At 51.4% G+C, this 21,121-nt stretch overlaps 3 protein-coding genes across 3 annotated transcripts; 2 read left to right on the forward strand and 1 right to left on the reverse strand.

Annotated features, from left to right (window-relative positions):
• Nucleotides 1–151: 151 nt before the first annotated feature.
• CSUI_001472 (ap2 domain transcription factor ap2x-5) lies at nt 152–15,292 on the reverse strand. The gene is made up of 5 exons (XM_068061678.1): nt 11,766–15,292; nt 6,216–11,018; nt 5,178–5,243; nt 4,507–4,624; nt 152–3,599 (listed from the first exon to the last, which is right to left on the reverse strand). Exons 1-5 carry the CDS (start codon nt 13,716–13,718, stop codon nt 1,141–1,143), a joined length of 9,399 nt encoding a protein of 3,132 aa, XP_067926347.1. The 5' UTR covers nt 13,719–15,292; the 3' UTR covers nt 152–1,140.
• A 1,610-nt stretch (nt 15,293–16,902) lies between these two features.
• Nucleotides 16,903–18,365, forward strand: CSUI_001473 (uncharacterized protein). Its single transcript, XM_068061679.1, has one exon. It carries the CDS (start codon nt 17,197–17,199, stop codon nt 18,256–18,258), a length of 1,062 nt encoding a protein of 353 aa, XP_067926348.1. The 5' UTR covers nt 16,903–17,196; the 3' UTR covers nt 18,259–18,365.
• Nucleotides 18,366–20,311: 1,946 nt separating this feature from the next.
• Nucleotides 20,312–21,121, forward strand: CSUI_001474 (uncharacterized protein; the record flags this gene model as incomplete). The annotated part of the gene is made up of 1 exon (XM_068061680.1): nt 20,312–21,121. A coding segment is annotated over exon 1 (630 nt), but the record flags the coding sequence as incomplete, so codon positions are not given.

Consider the following 21,121-nt stretch of genomic DNA (forward strand, 5'->3'; position numbering starts at 1 on the left):
CATAGAAGTAACGGAAGAAGAACCGACACCCCCAAAACAGAGAAGGAGCGAAGAGAAGAGACACAATACGTCAGAGCTTTTCTTTCCGCTCAAGACGAAAAAGAAAAAGAAGAACAAGAAACCAGGGAAGGTTCTTCTCCTTTCAAAAAGTCGCTTGATGAAGGTCTCTAAGGTCGATGATGCGGCCGATGTGACGAATGCCTTCCTCCTTGCCTTACAAGAAGCAATACGAGGAGTCAACAAAAGAAAGAAAGAGGGGGAGAGCAGGAAGAAGAAGAAGGACATTCAAAATGCCAAAGATCAATTAAAAAGACAGCGGAAAGAAACAAGTTACACCCGCTTGTATCGGTAGTACTCTTCTAATACAAGAGAAGCTTCACATCGGCATAGAGCAAAAAGATCTATCTACTCCTAGGTCGGAGATTCACTCGACGTAGTAGAAGTAGTAGTACGTACCTTCACAAACTCATCTTGTGTTAGCTTAGCTTAGCTGAAGCTTAGTTTTCTCTTCAAATAACCAATACACTGTGAAGATTTGTATGGATCTATGGGCCTCTATAGAGGGCTCCCGAGGTCATAAGAAGAAAGAACGCTGTGATGCATACGAACCAAGAATGCATGCAACCGCCAAAAAAGCTGTGAAGAATGAATGATTCCCTTTCATATACTTTGCTGGGGTGAAAGGTCTCTTAAAACTGTCTCCTCCCCTCTTGGATTCCGGAATTACATCAAGGAACAACAACTCCCTCTCATCACTCCTGATCGGTACCTTATTCTTCCCCTCCTTCCCTTCTTGTCTTCTTTCAATGAACATTCTTCAACATGTGAAGAGAGAGAACAACAAGGTGGTGAACGGATATCGGTAGGGGGGGTTCTCCGACGGAGAAGAGAGGGAGAAAGAAGCATCTAAGAAGATAACAGCAAGGCGCTTGCCCCCGCCTGTTGACGCCAGCAGGCAGAATGACGGGAGATAGGGAAATCTAGAACATGCATGCAAGGAGCACCAGATCATATTTGAGTGAAATGGAATTGCCGTGTTGTTTGTGTACCTCTCCACTTTTTCTCTCTTCTTGCCTTCTTCTTACTCTTTTCCATCCCTTCATTCATCTAGCCCCCTTTAGAACTCCTGTATGGATAGGCCTATCCTTGTTGTGGATAAAAGAGAGATGAAGGGTGATTCCTGGGAGGAACAACTCCATGCTCTGCTCCTCCTCCTTCCCCGGTTCTTTCCCTAAATCGGCCCGGTACCCGGGAGTCAAAGAGAAAGTCCCACGGATAAGAAGAAACGAGTCGATATGCTGATTGTCTCTCTGGATCGATAGGATGATGAGCTTGAGATAAAAGTAGAGATGAGTGGCGGTGAGACAAAGAGACACGAGCATGAGAGGGTAGAGATGTGTTAGAAGAGGACGAGTTTAAGGCCATGGAGAGTGAAGAACAGCTATTGGAAGAGGAAGGTGATAGTGGTTGTGGTAGGCCCCCCCCTGGAGTTCCTGTACTTCTCTTAGGAGAAGCTGTACGCCTGGCGGGTGATGAAGAGCCACCCCCTGGCAAAAAGCGACCGAACTGATCTCTTCGTGCTCCCCTTCTCTCTGCGGCCGTAGATCTATGACGCTCATAACGGGGAGGAGGAGCGGCGCACATGGAATAAGTTTGAGAAGAAGAGAGACGAGACGAAGGATGTTCTTCAAAAGGGAAAGAAGGCGGTCGTGAAGAAGATTCCACGGGAAGAAGCGTAGAGAATGATGATGACGTAGCAAAAGAAGGAGTAATAGTTGTAGTAGAAGGAAAAGAACTTCCGGCAATGCATATAGAAGGATGGAGTCTTTCACTAAAGGAGAGTTGTTCTTGTCGGTTAGGAGTATCCAGTCGAAGGGCATGAGATGGTTCCTGAGTCATAAAAGGTCTTTCTTCTCCCATCATCGTCCCATCTACTTCTTGTCCTTCTGTCTCTCCTCGGTGGTGGAAGGAAGATGGGACTTTCTTAATGTCTTCGCCTTCCACTTCTCGTGCTCTCATATCTGGGGAGAACCCATTCTGTGTTAGTATCGTCACACCATCTTCCCGGATTCCCTGTCCGTTCTGTACGTCGATCTTCCGTCTCTTCATTTCTCCCCCTTTCTCTGTAAGACTGATTTCCCCCTCATCACCTTCACTCCGCTCGGCTGGCCGTTTTCTCTCATCTCTCTTCATATCGAGAGGCAAACTGCTTGACTCCTCCACGGGCCTTGTACCACAAACACCGGCTGGTGAAGCACAGATAGAAGAAGAAGAAGAATACGGAGAGCCAAGGCAAGCCACAGAGGTTGTAGAGGAGGAGGAGGAGGAGCAGAAAGCCGATGACTGATTATTTATCTCCGCATTCGCTTTCTGTATATGAAGAGGCGGCATGGCCATCATGTATTTCATCACTTTGTCTTCTTCTCTCTTGTGATCAACTAGAAGGCTTTTGACACAAGACTTCTCTTCTTTTTTCTCCTCATCTTTCCCCTGTCCCTCTGTGGTCTGCTTCTCGTCTTCTCGTCCATTCTGTCGTGTGACATTTTCGCCTCCGACGCTGTAAGACTTCGATGCGTCTTCATCCTCTTTCACATCCGTTCCAGTTCTATTCCCCTCTGTACCCTCTCCCCGCCCGATATGACCACGGGACTTCATGTGGATGTCTTCTTGACCACCTTCGTGCCTTCCAGCGGGGGGGTGTTCGTGCATAGCATTAATGATGATGGCATTTCTCTTTTCTTCCAGGCTATTTACTTCCTCAAGAATCCGATCGGCTCTCAAGCCCCATGGCTCCGATTCGGGGCCAAACAAGGGTGGAAAGAAAACAGGTTTGAAGAAAGTAGCTCCTGATATAGGTTTCGTCATCATCATACGTTCCATACTAGGGTGTACGTACACCTCTTGGATACCTATCCCTTTTCCACCATCATGAAATCCACGGCAAGATCTTCCTTCTCGTCCAAAAGCATCACCTGCGAATTTCCTTCCTCCTTTCACATGTGAAGAAGACGAAGAGACATGCATGACACCTGTATTCTCTCCGAAATAGGGTCCTCCATAATGCCGTCTATGTGAGGTTGTGGCACTTCTCTTCCCTTTACTTCCTTTTCTTCTACTTTCGTGTCTTGAGGAAACCCACTTCAATCCAAACAACCCGTTAGATTGAGAATGTGAAAGATTCTGCCCATCTCCACAAGAGGCAAAATCTCCTTCTGATCCCCAATCGTCTTCTTCTTCTCCTCCTGCTGAGGCAATTCGGCTCGGTGGTGCCGGGGCATAATAATCTTTCGGTGTGAGAGGCCGAGAAGATGTATCACTAGGGGGAGAAGAGAGAAAATGAGTCCGTCGGGTCAAGCGTCGAGAATAACGACCAGCATGGAATGACGACGAAGAATCATGAGGGCTTCCAGAACATTCTCGTAAGACAGGAGAAGAAAGAGAATCGAGTGTTCCTCGGACACCTCGAGAATGTCGAGACATGTATGGAAAAGATTCTTGGTGACAATAATGTCTCCTTAGACGTGATGATGTGGTCGATTCAAGGCCCCGACCCATACTACTGCTGGTTGACGCCGCCGCTCGTCGTTTGTTAAGCCACGCTGAGGTGGAGAACATACAGCAAGAAGGAAGAATAAGAAAGCGGACATGCATATCTCCCGGCTCTTACATGCAAAAGAGAACTCGACAGTCCTATATGTATAACCTTCCCAAGCATAGGGATATCATATACATATACGTATATTTACAAAGTTGTGTACATACATCACTCTTCGTGTAGACTAGATATCCTAAGACTTAGAAAGGTGAGATGACTCTTCCACTCCTAACTAGAGTAACTGAGTAACGGCTTGCCTTTCTCCCACCCCTGGCCCCCCGCTCTCNNAAAGACAGAAGAAGAAAAGAAGAAAACATGTTTTCTTCCCTCCAAAGACAGAAGAAAAAGCACAAACAACAGACTCTTCAATAGTCAGACCAGCTAGAGGCTTTAGCAAACACATCATCCCCGAACAGGGTAGGGAGATAAGTAGGTGGTGACACAATTCCACATATTAAGAACGTGAATGCTAGGTTTCTCTACCTCCAAGTGAAACTAGGCATACGTATCTTTCCACGCCACACCAAGCCCCCCAATGACGGGGTAGAAAGATAAGATTGAAGAAGGAAAGCTAGAGTGAAGTCCTCGAGAAAAACACGTGGTCCACGATGAATAAGAGAGTACGGTAACGTAAATTAAGTTAATCAAGTAAGTACACGTTCAAACATGAGATATCAACTCTTAACCATTCATACATACGGACGGCGGAAGNNCGAGAAAAGAGAAAGGAGTAGCTAAGTATCTTACAGAAGAGAAGCTAGGCCGACATGCAGGGACGAGGGTGCCTGTGAAAACTAGAAGATCTGTGCTGGGGTTGTTGTTTTAGTTGACTTTTCTACGCTACGACAATAGAAACGAGAACGATGCACCATGCGATAAGATACCCCGGAGAAACATCTATAAGGACCTACCGGGCTCATCTTCAGAGAGACCCTCTCCATCACTATCATGTAGTTGCCTCCCCTTCGCAATGACCTGCCGAAGAAATTGGCGGGCGAGCTTGAATTGCTTTGACATACTCCGCAAGTCCTGAAGCGTTTTGTTTTACACCCGCACCGGAAAAGAACCAAAAGAAACCTTAGAGAGTAGCATGCATGCATGCATGCATGCATCACGTATGAAAAAGCACTGCAGAGATATATACATACATATTTCTATGAAAAGACAGAAAAGGATATAGATAGTAGAAGCAATCGTGTCGAAGAAAGTACTTGGGCGTGTGTATGTGATGAACCCCGACAGCCCATACCAAAAGAAGACTGGATGACCTTGTTATAACTAAGTAAAGAACATGGAGAGATAGCTCGCTCACGGTAGATCCTTCATACTGCATAGGACGATCGTTCTCCTACATGAAAGCAAAGATATAATCTCAGTAAACACACAAATGCATTCATAGAAGTGCGCCATCTCGATGAGCATTTAGGGAAGGACGCAGGAAAGCAAAAACGACCACTCAAGTGTTAGTCTCAGGAAAAACAACTCATACGAGAAAGCCAGTAATGATCGGGGAAGACGAGGAGCACGACGACAACAACAAAGAAGAAGGACACGAAACGGAAGATGGTCCCTTAGGCCTTACACGACTTACTCCATGAGTGTATGGAAAGAGCTTGACGACCTCTTCGGCATTCCCACGGTATCGAACCTAAGAAATAGATCACACACACATGTTCAACTCTGGTTGAGAAGGGCAAAACATCATCTATAATACGTACATGTTTACATACACACATTTCATACATCCATGAGCATACAGATATATTCATGCATATTCATACAGTATCTGGGGATTCCCATATGGACGGAAAACAAGCCACAAGAATGTCACACATACGAAAAACACACACATACCGAAGTAAACACGATTTTCAAGAGGGTATCTTACACAAGTACTCAAGGAAGGAGGATACATGACGAGATAGAAAGATAGATAGATAGACAGACAGATAGATAGATAGAGGAAAATTCACTTCCAGTGCATGCACGAGGGGTGCGAGCCTTAAACACAGAGACACGCCGACTCACAGGCATACACATGTGTATACTCGTACAACACACTTGCGAGAACCCCCGACCGTTCCTTCATCAAGACGCCGTTGCTTCTGTTCACATATTTTCAAACACATGAAACCAGCAGCAGCAGCACAAGGAGGTCACGCGTGCTAGGGCCTCCATGATACTCTTCTTCTTTCTGATCGTTTCTGAGTTGGTGGAGTAGGTCTCAACTGGAATGGACCACTCCACTCTTTCTCTTTCTCAGTAGTTGTTGTTTTCTACGGAGTCATCCCTAAGAGAGAGAGATTGGATCTCCACTGTCCCTAAGGGCCTACGCCGTGAAGAGTGCCCTCGTCATGCACGCCATAGTGACTATACTGCTAAGGGCACGTCATACGGATCAAGAGAAATCAAATAGCTACGTAGGCAAGGAGAGAATATGACTGAGAAGACCTGATCACCTAGATCTCCCCCGGCAGCCCATTCAACCAAAACAGCCTCTTCCGCTGGATCTCTATGCTTTGCGAACTGGACTGACACAACAGAAAGAAATTACGGACAGTAAGGGGGGAGAGGAAGAAAGCAAGAACGGGGGCTCTGTCTATTGCGTTCTTCTACGTACCTTCCATGCTCCCTGCTGAAAGTAGATACCACGGACACCACTGTAAGGCTTTTTGCCGACATTGAATCTCTTCAGTCTGCCACCCTTTGGACGAGTAAGAAGTCCCAGTCCTTCTAATTCCGAGAAAGTTGTTTCTTCATCATCTTCCTGAAAGTACGTTGTTCTTTCTCGTATCCATTCAGCCTCTCCACTTGAAAGAAGGCCTTCTCCTCCCTCCGAATGGTCACCTTTCTTGGCTCTCCCTTCTTCATATTCTTCATCTTCTTCTTTACATTCACGTCCAAAGCTCTCTTGGGGTAATCCGTCCGAGCCCCAAGATGAAGCGATACCTGATCCACGTCTCGTCTCCCCAGGCGTTGCTGCTGATTCGCCTCCTTCGCCTTTCGATGCTGAGTGACCTGAAAGAAATTCTCTCTCTTGTGCATCTGTTTGACTTGCCGATGGACCGTTCATTACCGTGTTACACAGCTGCTGTGGCAAAGAGAAGCAGACAGGTAAGGGGCAATTCATATCAGGAGTAACACCATATGCATGAAAGATTTCTCCTTGGCCTCCCTGTTCACCCAGGAGATCTCTTGCCGTAGGATGGAGAAACAAAGCGCCGTTCTGATTTGAAGAGGAAAGAGGGGGACAAGAGACTTCATCATTATCTGACAATAGGAACGATGGAGAAACAGAAACATCTAGTGGGGGTGCCTTAGGTAACCCTTCAAATCCTTCTTGGCCACGGGATAAAGAAGCATCAGTCGAGTCATCTTGATGATGGAACACTCCGTACTTACGAGAATTCTTCTTCTTATTCAGTCCGCCTCCTTTTCTCCAGGTTGTGTTCCTACCTCCTTCATATCCCTGGGCACATTCTCCTCCTTCTCCTTCGGAAAGTGTCGGCAAAGAGCTGAAAGATGATGCCGATCCGCCTTCACACGAAACAGGGTGGGGTCGCCCCGACTCAAGTTCAGACACAACTCCGCTCACTGGACCTTGTTGGACATGTCCTGCTGTGACAACATCATTGCATGCTGTTTGCCATTGGTCCTTTTGTCTTTCTTTACATGTCTCCTCCGAGCCAAATGCTTGATGCTGTGGTGGAGGGAAAAAAGCACATGTACCAGGTGTAGACACATTCTGAACTTCTTGTCCTCCCCCTGCCTCTTTTCTATCTTGACACTCATCACTTCCTTTTTGTCTCGACCACCACATACTTTGGTCCGGGGTAGCGTGGTGATACTGACTATAAGGACCGGTCCATACCTTCTCCTCTCTTTGAGCCGTTCCTTCATTTGCTGAAATGCCTTGGGGAGGCTGAGAGAATCCTGAAACACTCCTTTCACCGCTGAGACAAGAACCATTTGTGTTCCAAACGATCTGAGTATTCGTGTCATGATGGGAATCCTTCACCATATCAACACTACAAGGAGACATCGCATAGACATTGTATGCTGGTTGCTGCTGTTGTGCCGAGTTATAAAAGTATAATGGAAGTGTCCCCTGTTCTCCTGAGGCTGAGGGGATTGCATATGATTCGATGTATTGGTCCCGATGACTCTCCTGTTTGGGTTCTGGGTCTTTGTCTCTCTTTTGTGGCTCACATACAGTTGGGTCTTCACCTCCATCAGCTCCTCTGTGATCGGCGTTCTGAGAATCCCCCATGGAAAGATAGTAGTGAGGAAGAAGAGATTCTGAAGTCGGGATATTTGAAGTAGCCGCATGGTGGTGAGCTGCCTCCTCCTGCCCACTTACTTCTGTTTGACGACTAAGGTGGCTAGGGGGGAAACCATCGCTGAAAAAGTCTTTTCGTTCATCCACACAAGGGGATGGAAGAACACTTAAAGCCTGTGAGACAACCCCTTCCTCATGCTGCACTCCGTACTGAGCGGGGAGACAATCCCTGCTAATATCCCCATAGAGACTTCCCTCTCCCCAGGTAGATACCTGAGGAGAGACCCCTGAAACTGCTGCACCATCTGTTTTCGGCTGGAGAAGCGGATGACGGCTTTCAACAGGATGGAGCAATACAACGATTCTCCCATCAGGTGAAGAAAGAGGAAGACCGCCAAAAGGATCTCGCAGCTGAGAAAGTGAATTATCTGTCTGTTGTAGTAACTTACACCCGGGAACAGTTTCGCTCCTTACTTCTGTAGTATTGCTTTCTTCCCTGTCAAGGCATCTGTGAGCCTGGGCCAGGACCTCTTCGAAGGGTTTTCTTTGTGAAAAGGACGCTGAAACGGCACATGCAGCTACATGGGCCCCCTGCAGCATTGTACTCTGCGACGTAGAGAGAAAGGATGAGGCACCCATCAAACCAGGAGGGGAAGCAGCATCTGCGAAGCCAGAGACAGAAGGAAGAGGAGGAGCGTTCGAAGAAAACGAAGAAGAGGGAGACAAGGAAAAAGAAGTTGAAGTGCCACCGGGTGGTAGACCCCAAGACTGGACAGAAGAAGAAGCCTCGGCGTTTACGGCCTTGGTACGAGATCTCCTGACTCTCTTTCTTTTCTCAGTGGAATCAGTGCGCTTTTTCTGCTGAGTTGATTGGAGAGGTGTGTGTGTCTTCGTTTCGCACAGAGACGATATGACTGAGGGTGTAGAATTGCCTATCGAACGGAGACGAGCTGATGAGCTCGATGACTTGGCGTTGTACGACGTCCTTGAGGAGGGCCCCCCCGATCTCTTCTCCCCTTCTGAGCTCTCTCGAGGTCCAGACAACGCACTCACAGAGGGATTTTCTCTCGCGAGGAGGACACTTGCTCCCGACGACAGGACAGAAGCACCTGGACAATCTTCAGTTGCAAGGGAAGTCTGTGGAGCCGTATAAACATTCTCTCCCCCAGTACAATGAGAAGGAAACACAGAGCCGTCATCACTGGTAACCGAGTGAGCTTCCAGAGGGAGGTAATACATAGGAGAGTTCGAGGCGGGGATACCTCCCACGCGAGGAAGCCCTCCCTCGCTTTGTGGGTAAAAGCAGCCTGCCGAAATCAGAGAGATCTGGGGAGAAGTGTGATAGCCAGGAAGGAACGACGCTGACTCGAACGCAGGTGGGAGAATCGCAGAAGAGAAAAGCGGAGGAGAAGATGAAAGAGATGGAACACCAGGGCAAGTCGTTGAAGGAGTAGCTATAGACGAGCCCGGAGGTTTTAGAGGAGAATGAGGAAAACAGGAAGAAGGGGGACCTGCCAGTGAAGAATGTTCGTGCGAGGTTTGTTTATCTATCATTTCCTTTCGGACTCCCTGCTGACAGTAGGAAAGCCCAGTTTGCAATTCGCCCCCAGGGAGGCCCGACTTAGATGTCCTGAAACTATTATTCAACACGATGTCCCCGCCAGAACCGAGCCTTGTCCCTTCCTGTGTCGTAGACGAATCTTCTTGCTCTGTGGATTGCTGATACAATAACTCCTTACTACTCCATATGTCGTCTCCCTGACTAAAATGGGGGTAGGCATCTGAGACAAATTGCTTTTCTTCCTTGGCTCCTCCTTCTCTCACTTTCCCCTCATCTACTGCACATATTCTCTGAACCTTCTCCTTCTTCTCTCCAGTGGCATCCCCCCCTTTAAACTGTCCTTCCGTGTATGAAGGCTTGCGGTCATCCCATTGCTTATTCTCTCCCTTCACAGGACCTGTGCCGTAGACATGTCCAGTCCAACCATTAGCCAAATCTACAGCTCTTCCTCTCTCCATGTCCGTCGTCCCTCTCCACTGACGGTTCTCTCCAAGCCACACCGTTTGCATTCCATTTACCCTATGTCTTTCCTCGTGGCCAGATCCGCTTTCCGTGTATGTCATGTCAGGGCTCCCCCCCTGGAATCGTGTGACGGCAGCAGCAGGAGCAGCATTCTCGTGTTCCGGACGACATCTCTCGTGGTGCAAGCCGTTGTTGTTGTTGTTGCTGTTAGCCTGAGCAGTCGCTGTGACAGCTGCCGCAAGTTGCGGGGAAAAAACAGGGACGTCTGTTGCCTGCTCTTGTCGTCGAAAGGGCGTATGATTACCATGGATCTCGGAAATGTGACTTGGTCCTTGTCTTAACTCGGAGTAAGGCGGGGCACTGAAACAGACGGGAGGGAACTGAGACTGAGACGAAGAAGGGGGAGCGTACCAGACTCCAGGCTCAAGAGGCGACGGCGTGCTAGAGCCAACTAAATCATTCATTTGACTGTAAGAAGAGTTCTGATGTCGTTGTACTTGCATGTCTCCTTGGTAATTTTCCGAATGGGAGAAACCAGGATAAAGCTGTGAGGCAGAGGGAGAGTTAAGAGAAAGAGACGTCGAGGGAGCTGTTTGCTGAAAATGACTGTAGTGGTCGTGATGATGACCCGGTAGTAGGACCCCCTGAAAAGGATCAGGTGGTAGCGTAGAAGGTGCAAAACTCCTAAGTTTGACGGATCGTTCGTCTTCTTCTCTGCTGTCTCCAGGCAAGACAGGCGTTGTATCCTGGAACGGTGCTGTGGAGGTCGTTGGTGTCCCGGAAGTAACAGGGCACGCGTTCTCTGTGGTCTGAGGACTTCTTGATCTCGAAACTTTCCCACTGGAGAGACTTTTCGAAAAAGAAGACGAACGAGAAGAGGACGTACCAGAAACTTCTGAGAAATGAGAAGCCTTTCTACAACGGCTGGAATTTGATGGCGTGTTGCCGTATTCTTCGTAGGAAGAAGCTGAAGATGACTGAGGAGGGAAATCGACTACGGGGATCGTCATCTCTGACGCATTTCCTACGGGAATCTCTGCGTCAGTCGGCAGCCTCCCGGACAGCAATGCAAACTGCTTCGCCCACTCTGAAAGCTCACGGGCACGGGCTTCTCCATAGACCTGAAAGACACATCACACAAGAAAAGAGAACACGAAAACCGCTAAAACTGAGAAACAAACAATTCACCGGGACGTCCGTGAAAGTTCTTCTACAGCAGGTGCAGGGACACAAGGTGTCTGCTGAAGAAATCACATAGCCAGTCAAAGACACGTTCGGGGGAGACTGCGCATCAAGTTAAAAAGCAAAACAATGAGAGAAGACAGGAGATACCAGTCCTAGTAGAGCAACGCAACAGAGACAAGAGAAAAAAGCGAAACAGCAGTGCAACGGGATGACAGAGTCACCAACAGAAGATAGAAACGCGCACACACCAAGCATGCATCACAGAAGGTAGGGAAGGCTGCAGAGGTCGTCAACCCCTGGGTACCACCGGGAGGCACGAACACCCTGACTACGGAATTAAGAGACAAGGATCCCCGCTGAATGACATCAATACTAAGAGTAGTGGTTTTACTAAGCTGGCACACGGAGGAGGCTGTGAGGGACAATTCGACTGCACACATCTCTACATCCGGACACAAGGATACAGCTGTACCTACTAGAGACAGGGATATACAGCTAGTGCGTACAAACAAGTTTACGTAAGGGTAGAAAATCGGACACCCCGCAAACAAACGTGAGAATGGTAGCCTGGTAGTACTACGCACCGCGAAGACACCTGGTTTTCTATAAGTGATTATATGATGCACCCGCTATCCGATCACACTGTTTCAGAAACAGGCAAGAGATCCGAGTGCCGTCCCTACTTTGCAGGAGAAACTCTTCTGTCGCTTGGAACGTCCAATAAGTGCCTCCGTCCGCCACGCCGCCTTATTCTTGTGGAAGTAGACCTTTGCTACGCACAACCCTCCAGGAGCTCCTCCTGCCCACCCGTTGTCCTCCCTCGTGTTCTGCTTGCCTTCCCTCCTGCTGTCATTCTCGCACTTCTGTCTTGACTTGTCTTTGGTAATGCTCGTCGAAGAAGACCCCCAGGCGCTCACCGCTTCGTCTCCTCCTCTGTTAGGAGTACTCGGAACGCCCTCCTCACATGGGGTTGACGTTCCTGAGAAACTCGACGACCCCTGAAAGCCCCCTTGGGTTTGAGCATGCGGGGGGCAGTCTCCACCACCGCAGAATGCAAAAGCGCTGCCTGAGTTGCTGCCGTTCACATTGTGATGCTGCAAACTGACAGGCTCGTTCTCATGTACATTCTTCATCAACTGATGTATCTGTCCAGTCTCATATTCAGCATCACGGCCCGACGGACCGCTGCCTGCTGCGGTGGCCCCTTCCGAAGAAAGGGGAAATGGTCGGTTGCCGTCTGGCTGTAGATTCCTCATTTCGCCATTATGCGTGGGATCCCAGCTCAGGGTTACCGCCTGGTTGTAAACGTTTGTGGGAAGTCCCTGGTAGTCAGGCGTATTTGCATTTACAGCTGCCGCGGTGTTGTTGCCGCGGGGCCGAGGAACCCCTGCACCGCACCCACTCGGACTTGTATAATAGCCGTGTATGCTTGTGTCGGAATTTTCTCCATTTGCCAGTCGGGATTGGTCGGGGGAGGCTTGAGAGTTTCCATACATGCTCACTTCCTTTTGTCCTGCCGTGTAGACAGCCGCCTGCCTTCCCCGAGTTTCCTGACCGGCAGGCACATAAGTGAAAGAAGACCAAGGTGCCGCGTCCAGGGGTTGTCTCCCAAAGGGCTGCTCAAACGGATTGTACTTTGGAAGCTCCACGGTACGGTCTGGGTACACCTGGGCTCCAGTCATTGGGGACGGTTTTGTCTCTCCAGAGTACGGGAAGCTGAGTGGATGCCACGATAGATCTGACTGAAGAAATCCATTCCCATCTTTAACCCCATTAGCAGGAAAGAACGAATCGTTGTTAGTACCCTTGCTGCCAAAGTTCTCCACGACCCCTGGAGGAGGAGGAGGAGCAGCCTCTCCACTAGAAGAGAAAAACTGATTAGGAAAGCATGCGGCCGAATTCATGATGTGCCCCGGTGAAACTAAGAGGTTTGTGTTCCCTGTTTTCAGACTCGTCCAAGGTCCCCTGGTGTCTCCTGACAGCGTGTTTCCATTTGTTGAATTTCCGCAGGTGAAACCTAGAACCCGAGAATTCGCTGATGATGAGAAGGAAACTTCACTTTCTTCTCGCACTCCAGACAAAGAACCTCGATCCGTTGGAGCCAGATCTGTACAAGACAAACCACTTCCTGAAGAGAGGTCACCAGCACCTCCATAGACACCGTCCGTCGTAGGTCCGATTCCCTGAGACGGCTCCTCGGTCTCTCGGGCCAGCCTTCGACCTTGATACTCGACTGTAGTCGAGTAGGGGAATGTACCCTGAGTCCCAAGGCCTTTTCGGCTGCCAGCGCTAGCCCCGTTATCGATCTCCCTGTGACGTGGAAAGCTTCCGCCACGTGAACTCGGAGAAGGCTGCTGGGGTGGTAAGACACGTCCGTCGGTCTTCAGCAAAAACCCAGCACCGCCTGATTCCTCAGACGGTCGGCCAACAGGCGGGAAATATGAAACGAAAGGCACACCACGTGAAGCATTCGTGTTTGCTTGTGAGAAACTTCGGAATCCCCCGGTAACGCGACCCGCACCGGTTCTCGGAGATTGCCGGGGTGTGTTTTCTGCGGGACGGCAGACGAGATAATTGGGCGCCAACGACGTGGCCTCATTGGTTCCCCCCGCTGGGACCACTGCTTGGTGAAGCATGCCTTGTTTCCCTTGGAGGTAAGGTACTAAGCGAATTCAACGCAAAGTACACTGGAGGAAGGACTGCTGTCGCGACTGCACGGTTTCGTCCCAACGGAGAGTCAGGTATACACAGACTTCGAAACAGGTCTTGCGAGTCACGCTAAGAGTAGGGCACGCGGTTAATACGGAATCCAGTGTCGCACTTCTTCTACTGCCCCTGTCCGATACAGCTGCACCATGGCCCGTGGGCCTCTATCACTTCGAGATAGAAATTTTCAATACGCCCTACACGCATAGACCCTACTTCGTGGTACTGCGTGCGGACTGTAGGGACACGGAGAGAAAACAACGGAGTGCCGCATCCGGCCCATGGCCGCATGGTCTCAGAGAGTGAACCCCCCCCCGTGCACAGTGCTGAGAACCGACCACACGAGCCGAAAGCACACGTCCTGCATCCTCTCCACGGCGTGTCCCCCCCTCAAGGCGTGCTTGACCTCGGGAAGAACGGGAAAAACCTTCCCGCTTTCGTACTATTGAAGCTCCGCCTTGTCTCACCCCAGGACGGGAGGCGTCACATCGTAACTGCATTCGGAGAAACTGCGGCCCGTTGATATTCACGTATTGCTGTTGCAGCGTTCCCGGTGTCCGAGATGCTTCCGTACAGAGATACAATGACAAATACGCCCACCTTCCACCTATAAAACCACGGACCCAACCGGGCAATACCAAGTGGCCACCCTGTTCAATTCCTGGTACGGACGAGATAAAAAAAACGGCAAGGCGCCTACGCAAGTGCGCAGACCTTTCTCGTGGCCTCTAAGACCGGGAGGTCCTTTCGGGACAGCAGCGTGTGGGTCTCCTGAATCGGGCAGAAATCAGTAGCGCGGTGGAGCCGGGCATCCCAGATGTCACTGCATCTGACCTGTGCAGCTCTGGCGATTGATTCCCTCGAAAACAACGGGGTCCGCGAAGCCTGGAGAGATGAGACAGGTCTTTGGGGCCAGAAAAAAAGCCTCCAAATGGCTCCCGACTGGAACTTGACCCTGGCTGAGAGAAAACGAAGAAGCGGGAGAAGACAGAAAATAAACCGGCTACTGGCAGTTCTCTGGCAGATCTGCGAGCAGCCCCGGACCGTCCCTACCGCTGGCTGCCTCCCGAGTAGTCAGGACGCCGTAAGTCCACGTCGCCTGAAGGACTAAGACGAAAAAAGGCCAAGTTAATGGGAAAAAGACACGTGGGAAAAAAGCGAAACTGCAGAATGCAAGAAGCCAGGTTCGCAGCGGATCCCGCAACACCCATTCGCCGGAGGGAGCAGCAAACACCGTACAGTTGGCTTTCCACCACTTTACCGCGATCACTTCTTATTCAAACGCGGAATAGAAAAAAGCTCCGCAGGCAGGGGCACGAAAGTATTCCGTTTCCTGAACAGCACACGCGCGCGCAACACAGGAGCCAGCTCAGAAAAGACAGGAGCCGACGGCCGCCTTTTGACAGGACGGGAAGCTGCTGGGCCACGCTCGTCGTGGCGTGTGTCACACGTATTCAACTTTAACCTGAGTCCCGAACGGCAAGTTGACACGGCTCTCGGTCCGCCCGCCCGTTCATGTGCATGAATGCCTTCAAGGCAGCCGCTAATGTCTGGCCTTCTTTGGCGGGTGCTCGCGGGGTAACATGCTCACTTAGCTCTTGGTCCAAACCCAGCTAGTGTAGAAGCTCGCATGCTGTTGGGCCACCTGCGCTCAAACCTCAACGTCACGCTTCTTGCGCCCCTTTATCCGACAGTGGATCGTTAGCATGAATTCTCAGACTGGAGCTGAGCCCGGTCTTCTGAGAAGCGTACGTGGGTCAGAGTAGTCGTCTGTTCGGCAAGATCTCCCTGCGTAAGCTCAGAAATAGCGACAACTACTGGTGAGGGATACAGCCCTGTGTGTCAATCGGCGGCGGTTGTAACCCCGGTGCGACACACTTCCTCAATAGTCTATGGAACAATCCGAGTGGAGAACAAAGGCGTGACGGACAAAGACACTCTGACCAGCCCAAAACGTGTCCGAACAGTTGCTGCTGCATCGCCTCTCCGAGCGTGCTTCTGGACAGGTAGACCACGGTCGCGCGACCGGATCAGACAGACCGAGAAACCCGGAAAACCGTGGCCATGCGGAAGAGTCTTGCTTGTCCTATGGTGTGAATTGCTGACCCGTGCACCCAGGCGGATAGGTGATTGTTACCTTGGAGTATACGTTGTTTGTCAAGGCTGTACTCCGCAGTGCAACTGGTTTGTTCGACCTATCCGGATGTGCAACTTGACACGTGGGCCACTGGGGGTCTTGGGCGAGGAAAGGACGAATACATAGCTGCCTGCAGAAGTATAGCTTGAGGAAGCAAGTCTACGCGGTACGCGACCTTGCTGTACCTGCTAGGACCGAGATTTTTGCATGATCAACATGCGTGTCACTGCGGCTTACGTGTGCCCGCTATCCCTGTTGCGTCACGCCTTCCAGGACTGAGCAGCGTACGTTCCACGGGATATCGCTAACGTTGGTTCCCTCCGTCTCCCTCTAGCCGGCCCAGACCCCCGAATCGGTGGCGGCCACAGGCTGGGAGACGTATGCTACGCTGGAACCACTACAGAACTAGGTAGTCCTGCATGCTGCAGTTGTTAAACTTGTAACGAAAACGCGTGGACACTACGGGGCATCGCAAGTGCATAGCTCTTTCCCGTGCAAGTGATGCTGCGGCCATGTCTCTTTTCCTTTGTCCAGCCCCCCTTGAACATAGCAGGGCTTCATTCGAGTGTGCCAGAACCTCAGAAACTGATTAACGACTGAGTCCCCGAGCAGCTGCTGGAGTCGACTCCTTCCTTTGGTAATCATCTTCTAGTAGTCGTCCCATCAAAAAGAAACCAGCTTCTTCAGGTCATCACTGTTCACTTTTTTAGACCTCCACACACTGATTGCACGCGTAGTGCACGTGCACGGCTCTCCTTGCTGAAGAGGAGGGACGTGCAGAGCCCCCGCTCCGCCCCGGCGGGGCGGTGTGCTGGCTAATGCCGAAGCCGACGGATTCTGTTTGCTGGCCGGAAACGTCATTGGATGAGCTGTTCGGCGTGGGGGCGGCCAGGTAGGTTTGTTTGATTGCTGGAGAAGACGGTCGCGTCTGTGCTGCCCACACTGGTGGTGGCGCTTTTTGGCGGACACCCTGGGAGAGCCAGGACCGGCGAGTCGGCGCGCTAACATAGCGCGCGTCGGTGGCGCCTGACGCTGCCTCCAAGCTTTCCTGAGCTTCTGTTGCTTCTCCCTCCGCAACAGTGGCACGCACAGAGCAGGCAAACGCTTTGTAGTACCCCTGATAGCTGAGACAGAATATCAGATCATTTCATTCTTCACCTCATCGGCTTTTTTGTCCGGAGCCCCCACGGGGAACGATCTTGCTGCGAGATTTTAGTAACGGAGAACAAGCCCGCAAACCGTCGCAGTATCTGATCTTTTGAAACGGAACAATGGAGGCTCTACGTTTTTCCATCGTCCTTCTTCTCTTGGCGGCGCCTATAGTGGCGCGCTGTGAGACCTCTTCCCAGATTGTAGACAGCGAGGATCTTATGATGGAGCAGGAAGAGATGTCGATCCAAGAAGTCCACGAAATGTCCGAAGACATGACTTCCAGCCCACTTCGCTACCTTGAGGAAGAAGAGAGCTCCGAGGGGATGTACATTGTTCCCGAAACTTTCACTCCGTTGCGCTCGCTTGGTAAAAAGAATCGAGCGGTTTACGTCGCGGCTCCTGCGAAGTACGTTGCTCCAGCTGTTCACAAAAAAGCAGCGGCACCTATCCAGTACGTGCAGGCGCCTCTGAAGTATACGCCAGCAATTTCGAAGAAGGGTCGCCGCCTCGCAGCTGAGATGCCCGTCGAGGAGGAGATGTCGACCATCTCAGTCGACAGTGAACTGGACGGTGATCGTGACCTGCACCGCACTCGTGGTTACTACGTGGCCTACACACCGTACGCATACGCGCCTTACGTCCATGCCAGTCCGTACTGCGCGATGGGCTCCTCATGCGCTCGCTACCTGAATACCGAGGTCGATAGCGAAGACGTCTCTGAGGGACTTATTGAGAGCGCTCCTGAGCGTTCGATGGGTAGAAAGAGCCGTGCCGTGTACACCGCTCCCATGCCCAAAACATATGTTCCCGCTCCTGCGCATAAGAAGGCCGCCGCTCCTGTGTATCGCCCGGCTACCGTTGTTCAGAAGTCCACCCCTGTCCACAAGTCAACCCCAGTTACCAAGAAATCTCCTCCTGTTGTCCACAAGAAGTCGGCTCCCACCCCCCGGTCCAAGGTTTACCAGCCAGCTGTCACACATACAAGTTCGAAGTACATGCCCTCTGTCTCCAAGAAGGGCCGTCGGCTCGCTGAGGAAGCCGTCAGCGAGGAGGAGGCCACCATCTCCGAGGGTGAAACCGAACAGGAAGAGCGCGAGCTAAAGAAACGCGCAGCTTACTACTATCCCGTGTATCCAGTTGTTGCCGCCCCCTACTGCTCAAAAGGCACAGGTTGTTATTAAGACAGTGGCTTCACAGTGTGTCGCTTTCCAGTGTTTACCATCTTTGCCCCGTGATTGAGTGGGCTTTCCTTTGTAGTTCCTCCCTTTCTAACTCATCCTTTGTTCCCCCGAACACGATCAGGCAGGCTAACGTGTTTCGTGGCGTCTCTGCTTTCGGCTCCCGCCGGGACAATCTGCTCAACTGAATGGCTAGCACAAGCACAAAAGTGGACTGTATTCAGTTGATGTACTTTGCTCGTGCTCGAAATAGGCAAGTGGCATTAAGATACCGCCGTCCCATCTCGAGCCACCAGTGCCAGCTTTTTATCCTGTAGTTGCCGCTTCTGCCATTCTGGAAGGCCGGGACTAGTCTCCCGTAGCCACAGCACTTGGGACAGCAGCAGTAAGGAGTGGGCCTCGAGTAGAACGAGGTGACCTCAGAAGGGCTACCCAGGTCCAGCCGCCCTGCCGATACAAGACACCTCACCAAGGTCTTCACAGCGTGTGTAACAGTTCGCATACGGACTTTTGTAGCACGCAAGAAAGAGGTCGAGAAGAGGTGACTACATTCTTGTATGATTCCATGGCTTCATCGCGGTTCCGGACCTGCGGAAGTGTGGTGTAGAGCAGAAGCTGACTTCAGTGTACAGCTACAATACGACAACGGAAGAGCATTAGGCCCGGAGCTGCCGCGGCTTTCTGTACCGTCGCTGTCATACCTGCCTGACTACACCTGACACGGCTAAGGTCTTCTTCGGCTGGGCGGACTAGGCCGTCTTCTACGCGGCACCTCCGTTTTGCTAAATGCCGCACTCGCAGCCAGCTGTCCCCGAGTGGCTACGGAGGCTGGCCACAATTTTTATCGTGTATATCCCAGACGTCTGACTTCACTTTGTCCTTACTAGGCGCAGCCTACCTGTGCGGACCGGTCGGCTTCTCACCTGATGTCTCGAGCATACCACTCAGGGGAAAACAAGTCAGAAGAAACGCAGCAGCCCCGAGACCAAGAAGAAGCCCCGGCTCACCCGGTGGACGGAAGGAGAAGCATAAAAAAAAACTAGATGGGAATTGAGACTGCTGCTCGCGCCAGGCAGCCCATCGGCTTCGTAGCCGCAGCTGGCCCTTGATCTTATGGGTCACAGAAGTGGCTACCGTTCCAGCGGTGTGTGCATCAGCACTCCCAGTACAGTACTAGGGGGGCTGTCAAGAAGTTGTCCCCGATAACCACAGAGGGCAGGAATGGCCCAACGCGCTTTCCTGCCTTGTCACACCTTCGGATATGTCATAGGCTGACTGGCATCTGGTTGGCTAGCACCTGTATAATATCCAGACGCCCGCTTTCATGCCTGGCACGCATGGACCTCGGTAGAGTCTGCGGAGCAAAGGTCCGAGGAATGTGGTCTACACTATGGAGGCGGTGGCCGACACAGCCTACTTCACAATAGAAATAGAACAAGTTGGCTAAGAGGCACAGCAGAGCAGGTATAGTCCCAGGTACGTTGGTTACTAGCGGGTACTGGTGTTGACAAATTTTGTTTTTCTAGACACTTCGCACCGAGAAAGCTACAACAATACCGATTATTTCGGACAATGGATCCAGGGCTGTCGTGGGCCGCCATGCCTACGATGTTGCCGTCACGGACCTGATGCACCAGGACTGATGACCTCAAAGGGATTCCGGCTGCGACCCGGCAGCTAACAGACCGAACCTATGCTGCCTACGAACAAGGAATCACGGTATTGTGGGCCTCATTGATGAGCCCCATTTTACAGTCTCAGAGGCACGTCTCACTCACCGACAAGTCTCCCACGTGGCCGGACAGCCAGTCGTGCCAGTTCTTTTCCCACAGGAGGGCACGGACGTGGCGGCGACCACTGAACTATCCGCCCTGAGTAGGCTGCAACACGCACACAAGAACTTCTTGATAAGGAGGCCTGCAGCCAGCGACCTGACAGGTCGGCCATGGTGTCAGCCTGTTCGCGCCACCACTGGGATAGGAACCAAAAAGCGCAGCCCCTTGCGAGGCAGGCGACACGGCGTCCGAACTCTTCGCCAGGCACCAATCCCCGTCCGACTCGGTCTTCCTCTCACGGCGGCAGTGAGAGGCTTCGGTCGAAGGTGTCCTTACCGTTCATATCTTTTCTCGCGCTCTCTGTGGTCTGAATTCGTCGTGGTGTTTGAACTGTTTCCGTGGCGGGCCTATAACTCACAATCAGGTACTTCGCGCCTCGCGCAATTTTCTTAGGTCAAGATGAATTTCCAACTCTCGTTTGTTCTCCCGGTCCTGTGCCTGCTGCCACTGGTGGCAAGCACTACGGTTCCGGATTACACGGTGGGCATCGAGTACAGTGCGCCGGTTCGTGCTACGGCGGAATTGCATACCGAAAGCATGGGCTCTGAAGAGAGCTTGCTGTATGACTCTACTGATGTGCGCTATCTTGCCGAAGAAACCTCTACCGAAATCTCTTTGGAAGACGCTGACAATGAGCGCTCCCTGGGGAAGAAGAAACAGCCGGAGATCATTGTCGCCGCTCCCGTGAAGAAGGCCGCCCCTGTAATGGCTGTCGCCACAAAGATGCCCGTCCAGACGAAGTACGCGGCTCCGACCAAGAAGTGGCGTCGCTTGTCTGCTCTCTCTGAGAGCAGTGAAGTCCAGCCAAGTTCCGTTCAGTTGGAAGAAGACTCCCTCCAGGCTGTCTCGCAGTCCGCAGCCGAATCTGAGATGGTCCCCGCTCAGTCGGTTGAGGATTCATCCGAGCAGGCCTTTTCACAGGGTTCGGAGTCGGCGGAGGCATCCCACATTCCAGAGGAGACGCAGAACACTGAGGGCGAAGACGACCGGGATCTGGGCCACCGTAAGTCTATGTACGTCGTCCCCACCGT

Source organism: Cystoisospora suis, assembly GCF_002600585.1.
Source record: "Cystoisospora suis strain Wien I chromosome Unknown contig_582, whole genome shotgun sequence".
NCBI classification, from domain to species: Eukaryota; Apicomplexa; class Conoidasida; order Eucoccidiorida; family Sarcocystidae; genus Cystoisospora; species Cystoisospora suis.

Excerpts from the sequence above, each read along its gene's own strand:
- CSUI_001472 (XM_068061678.1), bottom strand. The coding sequence starts at position 13,718 with ATGCTTCACCAAGCAGTGGTCCCAGCGGGGGGAACCAATGAGGCCACG. Across the intron at positions 4,625-5,177 it reads ACACTCATGGAGTAAGTCGT|GACTTGCGGAGTATGTCAAA; the intron begins GTAAGGCCTAAG and ends AAAACGCTTCAG. Across the intron at positions 3,600-4,506 it reads TCTCTCTGAAGATGAGCCCG|CGTGGCTTAACAAACGACGA; the intron begins GTAGGTCCTTAT and ends TCTCCACCTCAG.
- CSUI_001473 (XM_068061679.1), top strand. The coding sequence starts at position 17,197 with ATGGAGGCTCTACGTTTTTCCATCGTCCTTCTTCTCTTGGCGGCGCCT.